Source organism: Cnephaeus nilssonii (assembly GCF_951640355.1).
Source record: "Cnephaeus nilssonii genome assembly, chromosome: 1".
Lineage (NCBI taxonomy): Eukaryota > Metazoa > Chordata > Mammalia > Chiroptera > Vespertilionidae > Cnephaeus > Cnephaeus nilssonii.
The window spans coordinates 48,566,070-48,580,301 of record NC_137072.1 but is presented as its reverse complement, the minus strand read 5'-3'; the positions used below and the strand labels follow the sequence as shown (position 1 = coordinate 48,580,301).

The following is a 14,232-nucleotide window of genomic DNA, read 5'->3' as shown; positions in this document are numbered from 1 at the left end:
AGCATTTCCCCAAGGTAATATCAACTTCACAGAAGGATATTTTTAAGCATCAGTTTAATGACAGTAATAGTTCGTCAGGTGAACAAACCATAACATAACTTTCTTGACTATTGTCACCTCTTTCTATGTAAAATGTTATACTGAACTCGTCTATCCACATTGCTTTTTTTTTTATTGCAGATTTTTTTAAAGATTAGATTCTTTGAAGTAAAATTACTAGGTCAGAGAGTATAGCATCTAAGACCAGCTGCTTTCCCAAAGACTTTTACCAGTTTATGCTTCTACCAAAAATGCATGAGAATAAACAGATAGCCATGCTTCTATTGAGAAGTCAGTATATTTTTCTGTATTTTGTTTGGCTCAGTGCTCTCCTCCAGAGGCTATTTTCATGTCTTCTGTGTCAGCAAGTCTGCCTCTGGGTGGTGACCACTCATCGTTAGCCTCTCTCCTGCATGGGTGAGGGAGGTTTTCTCCAGCCTGTGCTGCCCTGAGCCTGGGCACTGCCTGACCTGCCCAGGTGTCAATTTGCCAGAATGGAACTCTGATCATCCATGACCCCCATGATGCTTCTTGCTAACTCTCAACAGAAGCACTGTGTCAGTCAGGCAAATGCCCTCCCACACCCAAGCCTGTGCTCACCTGGATGGGGGACATTGAGGTTGCTGAGTCTTTGTAAAAAAAACATAACTCATGAGGGCTCCTTTGTTTTACTTGCCATTTCAGGGTATGGCTTCCCCCACTATGGATTTCCAACATACAGTGGAATTACCTTCCACCCTGGAACCACCAAATCTAATGCTGGGATGAAGCATGGTAAGTAAGACTTTTTTTTTTTTTTTAATACTAAGGAAGGAAGAAAAAACTTAATGCCAAACAGGATTTTTATCCTTTTTTATTATTATTTATCACAACAGCATTATCATCTTGAAAAAAATGATGAATGCAAATAAGCTAAGAAGATGCTTTTCCAAAAATATTTTTATTTCCTGAGGAAAATTCTACTCCTGATGCTATGTTTATACTTATGTATTTACTTTGTAAGTGGCATGAATGGGGGGAAGAAAAGGACATTAAAAAGGGACATCTAGAGATTTGACTATAATAATAAAAGGGTAATATGCTAATTAGACCAGACAGCCGAACAACCTTCCGGACGTCCTTCCAGACTACCTTCCGGATGAAGTCGTGGGGGCCAAGGCAGAGGAAGCCGACACGGCGGGCAGGTGGCCAAGGCAAAGGCAGTTAGGGGCAATCAAGCAGGCAGGCGAGCAGTTAGGGGCAATCAGGCAGGCAGGCAAGCGGTTAGGGGCAATTAGGCAGGCAGGAGAGCAGTTAGGGTGATCAGGCAGGCAGGCAAGTGGTTAGGGGCGATCAGGCAGGCAAACAGAGTGGTTAGGGGTGATCGGGCAGGCAGGCAGGTGAGCGGTTAGGAGCCAGTGGTCCCGGATTGTGAGAAGGTGCAGGCCAGGCTGAGGGACCCCCTCCTATAGTCCTATATAATAAAAGCCTAATATGCAAATCAACTGAATGGCAGAACGACCGGCCGCTGTGACGTGCATTGACCACCAGGGGGAGAACGCTCAACGCAGGAGCTGCCCCCTGGTGGTCAGTGTGCTCCCACAGGGGGAGCGCCGCTCAGCCAGAAGCTGGGCTCGTGGCTGGTGAGCGCAGCGGTGGTGGCAGGAGCCTCTCTCGCCTCCGCCGCAGCGCTAAGGAGCAGTGAGCAGGCGGGTGGTAAGGAGCAAGGGGTCCCGGACTGCGAGAGGGCACAGGCTGGGCCGAGGGACCTCCCCTCCAAGTGCATGAATTTTGTGCACCGGACCTCTAGTTCAAACATAAAAAAAGTCATCAAACTTAGCTATTCTGTTTTTGTTTTTTCCCCAAACATACTTTTGTAGACATTGTGAATTTTATAGGGATGGCCTTTTCCCATCAAATGCTTCCCCTAATCAGCAGCTGTCACACCATGCATTCATAGTTTATGTTACATGTCTATTCTACTGCACCCATTGAAGACATAATACAATGAAGTCTTCCCTTCTCTGCATGCTGCTTTAACATGTTGTAAGTAATCTTCATGATTGCTCTGTAAGAAAAATATTAGCATCTCCATTTAACAGTCAGAGAACAGGTTGGGAAGTGTTTATTCACTCACTGAAAGACATATCTGTTAGTGGCAGAACCAGGATTTGAACCAGGTCTGCCCATAAAACATAGGTGCTCTATCATTGGGCCTGTCAGACAACACAGTTGGACCTGAAAGAGCAGGATCCGAAATGATGCACTGGGTCACTCCCACACTGAAGAATGTGAATTGAGATCACATCTTTACAACTTACTTGGTTAATTAGCAATAGGAAAGAAATAAGTCCTCTACTTTAAAGAACTTTAAAAATTTTACTTTCCTACAATTCCCAGAAGAGCTTTATTTCATTTTGTCCCTTAAAAATAAACAGAAGAGATGTAAGTTTTTAGAAGTGAAAAAAAAAATGGGTTTTAACATCTTAAAAGTTCTCATCACAAGAAAAAAACATTTGTAACTGTGTATGCTGACAGATGTTAACTAGATTTATTGTAATGATCATTTTGCAATATATGCAAATATCAAATCATTATACTGTAAAATGTTTTAGAAGAGTTTAAAATAGCTTCAAAGCATGTTACTTATGACCATTTTAAAAAGAATTTTAAATTATCTGACCTCCATTGAAATAGTGAATTATAATTTAACAAATAGATCTTATTGAGAAAAAGTCGGTGTTTTTTCTTTTGTTTTAGGAATCATGGACACCTCATCTAAAAATGACCCTGAAGGTTATGACGAGAGTGATGGCAGAGGGGCTGTACGTCTCTCTGGGAAAGTCACTGAAACCACAGAACCAGATAAGGGGTCAGGCCAGAGGGACGAGGAGGGTACTCTGACGTATCCAGTGGGAGTAAAGAAAGAGAATTCTGGGTTTCAGGGTAAGTGAGCACGCAGATGATTACACGGCATGGTGGGTGAGGGGATGAGTCGGTGCGAGGTGTAAAGGTTGTTTCCAGAAAACATTTTTTTTGTTTTGTTAATGTAAAGATGACATAGCCATGTCTAGTTCAGTGTGCTCTCCAGAGTCCTGTGTGCCTTTTGAAAAGCACCTGTCAGGTCATTGTACTCACACTGGGATGTCCGTTTTCCCAGTGTTGTCTTTGACTATATAAAGTACTGAAATTTACATATGCATTCTCCAGTCATAATCATGCAGGTTTAGAGTATCTGAGACAGAACCTAATTCATTTCTACCACAGATAATAGAGACAAGTAGTTTCTATAAGTTTAATAGTCTCTCCCCTCTAGATTCTAGCTTGACTGTCATACTAAAGTGGAACTTTGCCTCAAAATAAGAACTTGTCCTTTTATCCTGATGCCCTGTTGAATAATCAGGATTAGGAGGGACAGTGTACTTTTGTGTGTATTTTGAACCAATGATCATTAGAGTCTATGTCAGGATTCTAGGTCATCCCAGATTATACTCATAAAGGGAAAGATAGTAAATATTTAGACTTGGGGGCCACATATGATCTCTATCACATTTTTTACACCCCTTTAAAAATGAACCAAGCCCTTCTTAACTAGGGGCCATATAAGAACAGGCCACGCCCAGGATTTGCCCCCACGGGCCACAATGTGCCTTCCCTGACCTTCAGGAAGAAACTGTACAAAACACCAATGGCTCCTGGAAAATCTCTCTGTGTATGGCAGGGACTGTGGTTTTTGACACTTGCCCAACGAGCGAGTTGCTTAGGAGTCCAGTGGAGGATCGATTATTTCACCAGGAGATTAAGTATTTATAATGATGGCCAAATCCAATCAACTTCATTTGAAGATTGATTGTTCCTCTTTAAATAACAGACATCTCTAAACTTCTTTCTGCCTAACAAACTGTTGATAGATTTTTCAGACCAGCCTCTGTATGTGCCAGTGAGCCAGTGTCCAACTGTGCTTTTTCTGGTGAATACAACCCAGAAGCACTGAAAGGAGCATTGGTGCTGATGGTTTTGACCTCAAGCATGCCAGACCTGTAGAGCAAGTATAGGAAACTCAGTTGTGATTTTGGTCATTGCCTTGCAGATAACCTCTTTCTGGAGAAGGCTCTGGAGCTCGCCAAGCGGCATGCCAATGCCCTGTTTGACTACGCGGTGACAGGAGATGTGAAGATGCTGCTGGCTGTCCAGCGCCATCTCACTGCAGTGCAGGATGAGAATGGGGACTGGTAAGTCCAGACTTCTGTGTACAAGGTTTGTTTTAGGGCAGGGAAGAAAGCTAATCAAGGTATGCATGCTGGCTAGAGAAAAGGAGGATTGAGCAAAATGACTGGATCCTGTAACTGGAATACTATCTTTCAAGGAAAAGAATGTGTCAGTAAGGTTGAGTGGCATAATTCACTTTTCCTGTCCTGTGGCTCTCACCTCCTGGACTCTAGAATCACTGGAATACTCACCTAAGAGTACAGCATTCTGGACAAGGAAACTAAATTGTGTGTGTGTGTGTGTGTATCAGGAGGGGAGTGGGGCAGTACTTTTTTAAGAGACTTGCTTTATTTATGGAAATAAAATTTGGAATAATAATTAGTAAATATATATGAAGAGTAATAATATTTGCTTTAATATCATTTGCTTTGGAATCCTAATATATAAAAACCCTGGGTCTGTCACATCCGCAATGACCTGAGGCTCAACCAACCAGAAGTCAGTCCTGCAGTCAGCACTGGGTTGCCTTGGTGACCCAGCACTGACTGCTATGGCTGCAGGAACAGTGACCCAGCACTGACTGCTGAGGGGGCTGCGAATCAGGCCCAGAGAGAGGCCTAAAGAGAGAAGCAGGCAGCTGCCTCTGTGGCAGCTGTTGATCAGCACTTGCCTCTCTCTTTCTTTCCGGGCCTGATCAGCAGCCGCACCTTCATTTCTCTCCAGGCCTCCACCAGGGCTGCTGATCAGCCCCGCCTTTCTGATCAGGCCCTGTTGATAGGCCCAGAGGCGCTGACTGGCGTAAAAACTGACCAATCAGAACCAAATCTAGGTCAACTGTGAGGAGCCAATGGCTGCCTAGAAGGTGGAGCTTTTGACGCTGACTGGCCTAGAAACCGACCAATCAGAACCAAATCTGTGTGAACTGAGAGGAGCCAATGGCTGCCTAGGAGGCAGAGCTTTTGATTCTGACTAGCATAGAAAACAACCAATCATAACCAAATTGGCTGGCAGAGGAGGGCAGTTGGGGGCGAGATCAGGCCTGCAGGGGAGGGCAGTTGGGGGCAAGATCAGGCCATCAGGGGAGGGCAGTTAGGGGTGATCAGGCAGGCAGAGGCAGTTAGGGGCAATCAGGCCGGCAGGAAAGTTCAGCTGGGGGCAAGATCAGGCCAGCAGAGGAGGGCAGTTGGGGGCAATCAGGCTGCCAGGGGAGAGCAGTTGGAGAAGAGATCAGGTCGACAGGGGAGGGCCGTTGAGGGTGAGATCAGGCCAGCAGGGGAGGGCAGTTGGGAGTCATCAGGCCGGCAGGGGAGGGCAGTTGGGGGTGACCAGGCCGGCAGGGGAGGGCAGTTGGGGTGAGATCAGGCTGGCAGGGGAGGGCAGTTGGGGGTGATAAGGCCGACAGGGGAGCAGTTAGGTGTTAATCAGGCCAGCAGGGGAGCAGTTAGGGGGTGATCAGGCCAGCAGGGGAGCAGTTAGGGGGTGATCAGGCTGGCAGGCAGAAGCGTTTAGAGGCAATCAGGCAGGCAGGCAGGTGAGCGGTTAGGAGCCAGCAATCCTGGATTGTGACAGGGATGTCCAACTGCTGGCAGTCGGACATCCCCCGAGGGGTCCCAGATTGGAGAGGGTGCAGGCTGGGCTGAGGGACACCACCCCCCAGTGCACGAATTTCATGCACCAGACCTCTAGTAATATAATAATAAAATGTAGTCCTACCAAATCTCTAAAGCACTTGTTATCCCAACAGTATATTTATAATGATAGTTACTCAAGAGAAAGCCCAATAAAGACATCACATCCTATGATCATACCACTCTGAGCACTCCTGATCTTGTCTGATCTGGGAAGCTTAAGCAGGGTGAGGCCTGGCTAGTAGTTAGATGGGAGACAGCCAAGAAATTCTGGGTGCTGTAGTCTTTAAAAAAAAAAAAAAAAGACAGCATAACAACAAAATGATTAAGACGCAAATGTCATTCTTTCCTGGTTACTGGTTCCTTCTCTACTGCCTCTGTTAATGGTCACCAGTCTGTGACTGGCTCGGGCTCATGACCGCTCTAACCCACATTGCTCGGGAGTCTAACATTCCCAACACCATGCCTCCCATTCCTGCTGTGACTGGGCTTGTATTTGCAGAGCCACCTGGCTTCTTTCTAAAACGGTTCTCTTCGTCCTCTCACTAAGACTTCTAAAATGATCTCAGCAGCCTATAAAAATAACAAGACAGCAGCCCTCAGATTCAAATCAAATGCCTTATCTAAAGCCTTCCCAAAATAGTGTTGACAGTGAAATCCTTTTCTGTGAAAGGGCTCCTGAGTGCTGCGTTTTAAACCTCCGCTTAAAAACCGAACCCAGTGCTTTAGGGAAGTGCCAATCTCAGGTTTTCAGAGACCTTTGTTCTCATTCCTTGCAGCGTAACCAAGGATGTGGTATAACCACTGGCCTTGTTATACAGTATGAGAGGAGCCGGTGCACCCTTCTTTGTGTAATGCCATGAGCAGCAGAATGTTTTTCAACTGGGTTAAGTTCTCCGATTAGCACTCAATAGCGTATAACCACAAGAGAAAGCAGTGAGCCACGGCAGGACAGCAGCATTTTCAGTGACATTGTTAGGGACCTGCTGAACTGATGAGCCTAAGAAAGATGAGCACATACCAGTTAAAAAGAGGCCGCTGGTGTGAGAAGGAGGATTGTGGGAAGGGTACAAGGCGCATGCATTGAAGTGGGTGCATTGAGGGGCAGGCAGACACACGTGTCAGGACTCCGGGTATCTATGGAGGCACTGAGGAGGTGGCCTTCCCTGCCCAAGCAGGAAATCAAGACTTAGGGTCCCCTCCGAGGACCCCAGACATACCCATGCAAGCAGGCTCTCAGGGGCTTGACAGAGCCAGAGGCCAGAGGGCTGAGACTTGGGGAGACCAAAGAGGAGTCCCCAAAGGAATGTAGACAAGGGATACCTTTTGGCCTTCAGAGCTTAGGTCTCTTGTTTTCACTGAGCTTGTCATATGCAGCTAACAATCTGAATCCTGTGGCTATTAGTCATCACAGAAAATACAATAAAGACACAAAGTAATAAAAACTTCTGGTATTGGGGAAATTCCCATGAGGGTGTGAGGATTTGGGGAGGAAGGGGAAGTTACTTCTGCTGTGAAGTGCTGAGCTGCACATGGAAAATTTTAGGCCGTTTTTGAAGTGTGGCCTTTTTCTTGGTATGTGTGCATCATGCCTGCGTCAGACTTCAGGCCTTTTTCAGAAGTCTCCCTCCAGCCTCTCATTTCAAGAGACAATAGTGAAACTCTGAAACCATTCATTGAAAAAATCTCTCCCAAGTAATGGAGTCACACTTAGTTTTTGAGGCCCTCCTGTGCCAATGTCAATCCTAAGGCTGATACCCTTGCTATTGCTAAGAAAAAGGCCTGGGTGAAATGACACCTATTATCTTTATATTAGAGCAGATCCAGTCGGTGCTTCAAACCACGGATGTACTGCCACCGTGTGACACTTTGAGTGTGCCCTGCATCAGTCTGCCCACACTCTAGCGTATTCATCCTCTTAGGTGTTCACCTACAACCCTTCAGAGCAATGCGCACGTGCCCCTAAAACAGGATTAAGAGATGACGTCGGCGCAAGACTGACCTGAGCTTAAATCCCAGCTTCACCACTCTAGCTCTGTGACCCAGGTTGAATTCTGTTATACCTATGAGTCTCCGTTTCATCACCTAAAAAATGGGGATAATATTACCTATCTCGTCCGATTGTTGTTACGATAAAGGAGATAATGTATGTCAGGTGTTTAGCAGTCTGGTAAATAGATTCTCTAAACAAAACAGTAGTTATCAAATTAATTTTAATAATAAGGTGTTTTTTTAAACAATTAAAAGAAAATAGAGTGATGCTTGGCAACTGCCAACATTTTTTACCTTGTTCATGTAAGCTCCTAGGTTTCCTCTGTCATCCTTATTATAGTGCCTAAACTATAAGGCTGTGCCAGGCCTGTCAGGCTGACCCAGAGAGAACCGGCCTTCGAGGCCGGAGAGGGAGAGCGATGTAGAGAAAATTGTAGTTGTGCAGCCAAGTGGTAAACTCGAGAGGAGACAACTCTCTCTGCCTAGGAAGCTGGGGAAGTCTTCTCCAAGGAGGTAAGGTTTGAAGTGGAGTATGAGATGGAGAGACACCGTCCACGCAGAGAAGAGAGGAGCAAAACCATTTCAGGCCAAGGGAGTATCTGCGAGGGAGAAACACATTTGAGTGTTCCTTCAAAAGTTTGGCAAGGTTGTGTATTGATTGACCTATTGACCAGGAGGTCACGGTTTGATTCCCGGTCAGGGCACATGCCTGGGTTGTGGGCTCAATCCCATGTGGGGCGTGCAGGAGGCAGCTGATCAATGATTGTCATCATTGATGTTTCTATCTCTCTTTCCCTCTCCCTTCCTCTCTGAAATCAATAAAAATATTTTTTTAAAAAGTTTGCCTCAAGAGTCTTCTACTCATTAAAAGCCTGACTTCATTTTTTCCTCTTAGGATTTCAGAAGATCTTAAAAGCCACCACAGTGTACTTTGCAGGATGGCAGGGCAAGGTGAGGTAGCTACATTTTCTGAACAGATCCAAGTTCAGGCACCTTACGTGCATTGTCTACCTGTCAGGGAAAGTTAGAGGAGAAAGTGCCCTGAAGCCATAGCACAGGGGCAGAGTGGGGATTTGAACTCAGCTCTCTGCCTCGAAGCCCAGGTGCCTTTCCGCCTCAGGGGAGTATCAAACCTGAAAGCCCCCAGAGACAAGGCAGGCACCGTCAGTGAGTGTAGGAGCCCTGGGTAGGCAGAAGAGCACCCCACCTCAGACTCAGACATGCTACCGATTCAGAACATTTGGGAGCTAAAGAAAACTAGGTATGAGAGCCAGATGCAGTCTCCAAGTCTAATCATATCTTGGAAATCTTTTTTTTTCCCATTTACATTTTAGCTGATTGTTGCCATTATATTTTTGTTCCAGTGTCTTACACTTAGCAATCATCCACCTGCATGCTCAGCTTGTGAGGGATCTGCTGGAAGTCACGTCTGGTTTGGTTTTGGATGACATTATCAACATGAGGAATGACCTCTACCAGGTAAGCAGAACTATCAGGGATTCAAATGAAAAAGCTATGGTTTGTATATCCGTGCGCGCGCGCGCACACGCGCGCGCGTGTGTGTGTGTGTGTGTGTGTGTGTGTGTGTGTGTGTGTGTGGTGTGTGTGTTATTTCTAATAATGTTAGCAGTAGCGAAACATACAACAAAACATCTTTGCAGGTAAGATCCTCAAAGCCTATCACTCAGGAATGTTCTTTAATGAATTAGGATGCTTTGATCTGGTGTACTAGCCATCACCCCACAGTGAAAGGTCGCAGCTGCTGCAGGAAGGTGAACTTTAAACTTTAGAAGCCATCAAAGAGTCCATCCATTTTAGAGGGAGAACCTAGCATAAATGCATCACGTCTGTCAAGAAAAATAAAATTGAAAAAGATTAAGTTTGCAAAGCCAATAGTTTGCGAGAATTTTGAAGTCTGCTGAAACACATTTTGACAACCCTTAAATTACATGTATATCAAACAAAAGGTGCTGATGCAATCAGAGTACAAAAAGATGAAAAGGCTGCCTGAGGAAGAAAAAATGTCTTTCAAAAACAGAAAGACAGCTCAAAGTGGACTCAGAAGCCACATGAGGAACTCCGTTAGAGAGGCCTTCAGAGCGCAGAGAGAGGTTAGGTGGAGCCTCCTGAGGCTGCCTGCCGAGCGCATGCACATGTCAGCGAGGAAAGAGTAAAACTGCTTGGGCAGAACCAAAGCCTGGGTGCTGGGTGCTGGGAGCCCCGAGACCTGGGCCAGCCTCCCTGGCTAAGGGACCTACGGACGCACTGGCATGGGGTGAGGGGGCTTCCACTTTCCAGGCTGCCCCACCGCTCTCCCCTGGATGCTGTCCTGCCCCACCAGGGTCTGTCCCAGTCTGTTGGTCTCACCCCTGCTCAGCTGTCCTGTTTCTTCCCTGCCTTCACTCAACCCACAGTGACTACCCAGTCCTTGGCCTAGATGGTGTGCTGGGATGCCTGAGTCAAGCATCTCTCTCACTGAAAATACAGACAGCGATCACATACAAGTATTTACATGATAAAGGGCTAGTTGTCAATTTTTAAAGCAGATGATATGAATCCTTTTTATTTCCTCAAAGCAAATGTACTAAAATGTTTACTAGTACATGTAGCTGTCAATGGGTTTTTACCTGTGAATAAGTGTTTCCTGAGAAGGCAAAACCACAAGTTCCCATTGGGCGTAAGGCTTCTTCGGCTGCTGGGCTTCATGTCAAAGGACAAGTGAAGCTAGGGATGCCTCACTGACTCATGATATAAAATAACCAGGGTGAGGTCTAATTTCAGATACACTACATGTGAAGGATGTCTTCTTCAGTATCTTCCATACCACTTGAGGGTTGTTAGTATTTGGAAAGTCATTTGGCCATAAAGCTTGATTCGCTGAGGCTTTGGAATGCCTGTTCCTTTTCGCCATCCACTTGTGCAGGTCACACTAGGTACCGGACGTTGTCACTTTGCGGTCCTCCTTTCAAAGACTGCGAACTTCGCTGCCTGTAGGTCAGATTCAGGGAATGAGTTGCTTTTCTGTTTATAAATAGGACCTGCAAAGGACACAGTACAATAGCATCCGTAGTTGGGATTTATTATGTGCTAACCTCCTTACTCGATCATTTGGTTACATATATTGAGACTCCAGTGTGCTAGAGACAAAACCCTGAAACCACCACCTGTGGCACTTCTGAGCCTTTTTTAAAAAATTGTATTTATTTCTTATTTTTTAATATATATTTTGTATTGTTGACAGTATTACAGATGTCCCCCATCCCCCCTCTCCTTTGCCCCACTCCACCCAGCCCCAGGCTTTCTCCACACTACTGTCTTTGTCTATGGGCTAGGCATGTATCCATACAAGTTCACATAATCTCTTCCCATTCCTCGTCCTTCCCCTCTGAGATCTGTCGTTCTACATCAAACTAAAAAGCTTCTACACAGCAAAAGAAATCATCATCAAAATGAGAAGGGAACCCACTGTATGGAAGAACATATTCACCAATGACACATCTAATAAAGGGTTAATTTCCAAAATCTATAAACAACTCAATAAAAGGAAGACAAACAATCCAATTATAAAATGGGCAAAGGACCTGAATAGACACTTCTCCAAAGAGGGCATACAGATGGCTAAGTGACATGAAAAAATGCTCAACCTCACTAACCATCAGAGAGATACAAATTAAAATGACAATGAGGTTATCACCTCACACCTGCCAGAATGGCTACTACCAATAAATCAACAAACAAGTGCTGGCAAGGGTGTGGAGAAAAAGGAACCCTACCAGTAAGTGCATTGCTGGTAGGAATTCAGACTGGTGCAGCCACCATGGAAAACAGTATGGAGTTTCCTCAAATTAAAATTGGAACTGCCATTTGACCTAGCGATCCCACTTCTGAGCCTTCTGACTCGGGAACTCTCGAGAGAATACAGGCCTATTTTTTCCCTCCCTTCCCACTACTTTAGTTAGTGGGCAAAGATTCTGGACCCCCTGTATGCTTTCTACATCTCAAACACACACCCAACAGCAACTTCGATTTGAGAGCTAGAAACCACTGAGACTTTGGACTCTTGCTTAGCTACTGTAAAAGTTCTCTATTAACTATTCTTGATGAGAAATTGAGCAATTCTCTAAGTAATTTGGATTATTTGGCAATCGTCTTAAACATTCTCCCAAAATACCTTTCTCTAATCTTAGTACATTTCTGTGGCCATCTGTCATGATCAAATCTCTCTCCCCACCCACCCTCTAGAGACACACGCAGAATAATCCAAGTCCATAGAACTAAGGTTTTTCTGAAAATACTTCTGTAATCTATTCCCTTTCAACCCTACTTCCTTCCCCCTTCCTCTCACTCCAGTGTGTTTGATGTGGGTTGTTTTATTTGCATATGTTCCTATAAAACATTAGTGGGGATTTTTGTGCCTGTATTTTTTATGTTTTCAATTATGATAAATATAATATATATTCATAGTTTTTAAAAAGGCACAGAAGGATGTACATTCCTTGGAGAATCCCAAGTTGCCCTCCCTGACAACATGCAAGCCTCCCAGCCCCACCCCCAAATAGAACTATTATGTTTGTAAGTATTTTCTCATGTATCAGCTACATAAACATATAAGCTTTATTTTTTTTATTTTTCAATTATACTTGACATATACTATTATACACCATTTTTCAATTACAGTTGACATATGTTATTATACGCTATTATAGTGACATACACTAATTCAGGTGTATAACATAGTGATTAGACATTTATAAATTTACAAAATGATCACCCTGAAAATTCTAGTACCCATCTAACACTATGCATAGTTATTACAACACTAGAGGCCTGGCACACTAAATTCATGTGTGGGTACAGTCCCTAGGCCTGGCCTGTGATCAGAGCCATCTTCCCCTGCTGCCCACAGCTGGCCCTGCCCACTGCTGCCACCCACCCCAGTTCCCTGTTCGTCATTAGGTGATCAGAGCCTGACGCCGGGGGATGGGCCCGATAGGTTGGCTGTTCCCACCCACTTGCTGGCCGGACCCTGCCGCAGGTTGCCCTCTGTGTGTGGGGCGATGGGTGGGGTGGGGGCCTTAGCCTGGCGCCACCTGCATCCCCCACCACCCACCCTCGGTTCCCCATTTTCCATCAGGCAATCGGAGCCTGCTGGCCGGGGAAAGGGACCGAGAGGTGGTCAGTGCACCTCATAGTGACTGGTCGAGCGGTCATCTGGTCATTCCACCCTTAGGGTCAATTTGCATATTACCCTTTTATTACCCTATTACATAGGATTTTGACTATATTCTCTGTGCTGTACTTACATCCCCATGACTGTTTTTAAAACTGGAAGTTTATATAGCTTAATTCCTAATAGGTAGATATTTTAGTATATTCTCATATACAGTCTATAGTATATTATACATACGGATCCTGCTCTGCATTAACCTTTTCCTTTCATTTGTACTTGGATGTAATTATAGATTCATACGTGGTTGCAAAAAATGTACCGGAAGGTCCCATGTACCTTTCACCCAGTTTCCCCAATGGTAACATCTTGCATAACTATAGTTCAGTATCAAAACCAGGAAACTGACATAGATACAATCCACAGATCTTATTTGGGCTTCAGTTTTACATGTACTCGTGTGTGTGTGTGTGTGTGTGTGTGTGTGTGTGTGTGTGTGTGTACGCGCGCGCATAGTTCTTCATGAATGTCTTTTTTAAATGCAAAATTGACTGTGCTATACATGCCCCTAGATTTCTGCCCTCTCTGTTTATGGGACTCACCCATACACCTGTGGGCAGAGCTGGTTTATTGTTTCTAGTTCCTGAGGAGAACCCCATAGTGTCCATCTTCCACCTGTAATGTACCTGTTTCCCAGCAGTGGACACTTAGCCAGCTTCTTGCTTCCTACCTCCGTACACGATACTGCGATCAGTGTCCTCACCCAGGCCCCGCTGTGGATTTGTATCTCTCAGACATACATGCAGGGGTTGGGCTGCTGGGGCATTTGTCTGCTTGGTTCGAGGAATGTTTGCATACGTCCACATGACAACAGGCATAGCATAACTTCTCTGTTTATGGGTCCCCATATTGTGTGATTCCTGGGTCCCCATATTGTGTGATGGTGTAAGACATAATCCTGGGGTTTAAGATCTAGAGCCTGAAATATCACAGAAAACTTTTGGTGGGACCATGGGATAAAACTTTGAAAAAACAAAACAACTCCTCTCTTATGGTAAAGAATTTGTATGATATGAAAAAGAATTGGTAGGGGAGACCGGGAGAAGGTCAATGGGGGGAAAAAGGAGACATATGTACTACTTTTTGTAATACTTTAAGCAATAATAAAAAAAATAGCACAACATAAAAAGATAAAAAGAATTATATTGATACTACAGA

The 14,232-nt window shown here is 44.9% G+C and overlaps 1 protein-coding gene across 4 annotated transcripts in view; it reads left to right on the top strand.

Moving 5' to 3' along the window:
* Positions 1 to 14,232, top strand: part of NFKB1 (nuclear factor kappa B subunit 1) — a 129,131-nt gene that overhangs the window by 101,266 nt on the left and 13,633 nt on the right. For all 4 annotated transcript variants that reach the window (XM_079774498.1, XM_079774497.1, XM_079774500.1 and 1 more), the window contains 4 exons: positions 724 to 813; positions 2,779 to 2,964; positions 4,109 to 4,250; positions 9,212 to 9,326. In XM_079774498.1, the coding sequence (XP_079630624.1) occupies positions 724 to 813; positions 2,779 to 2,964; positions 4,109 to 4,250; positions 9,212 to 9,326 (533 nt within the window). The remainder of the gene's footprint in view (positions 1 to 723; positions 814 to 2,778; positions 2,965 to 4,108; positions 4,251 to 9,211; positions 9,327 to 14,232) is intronic.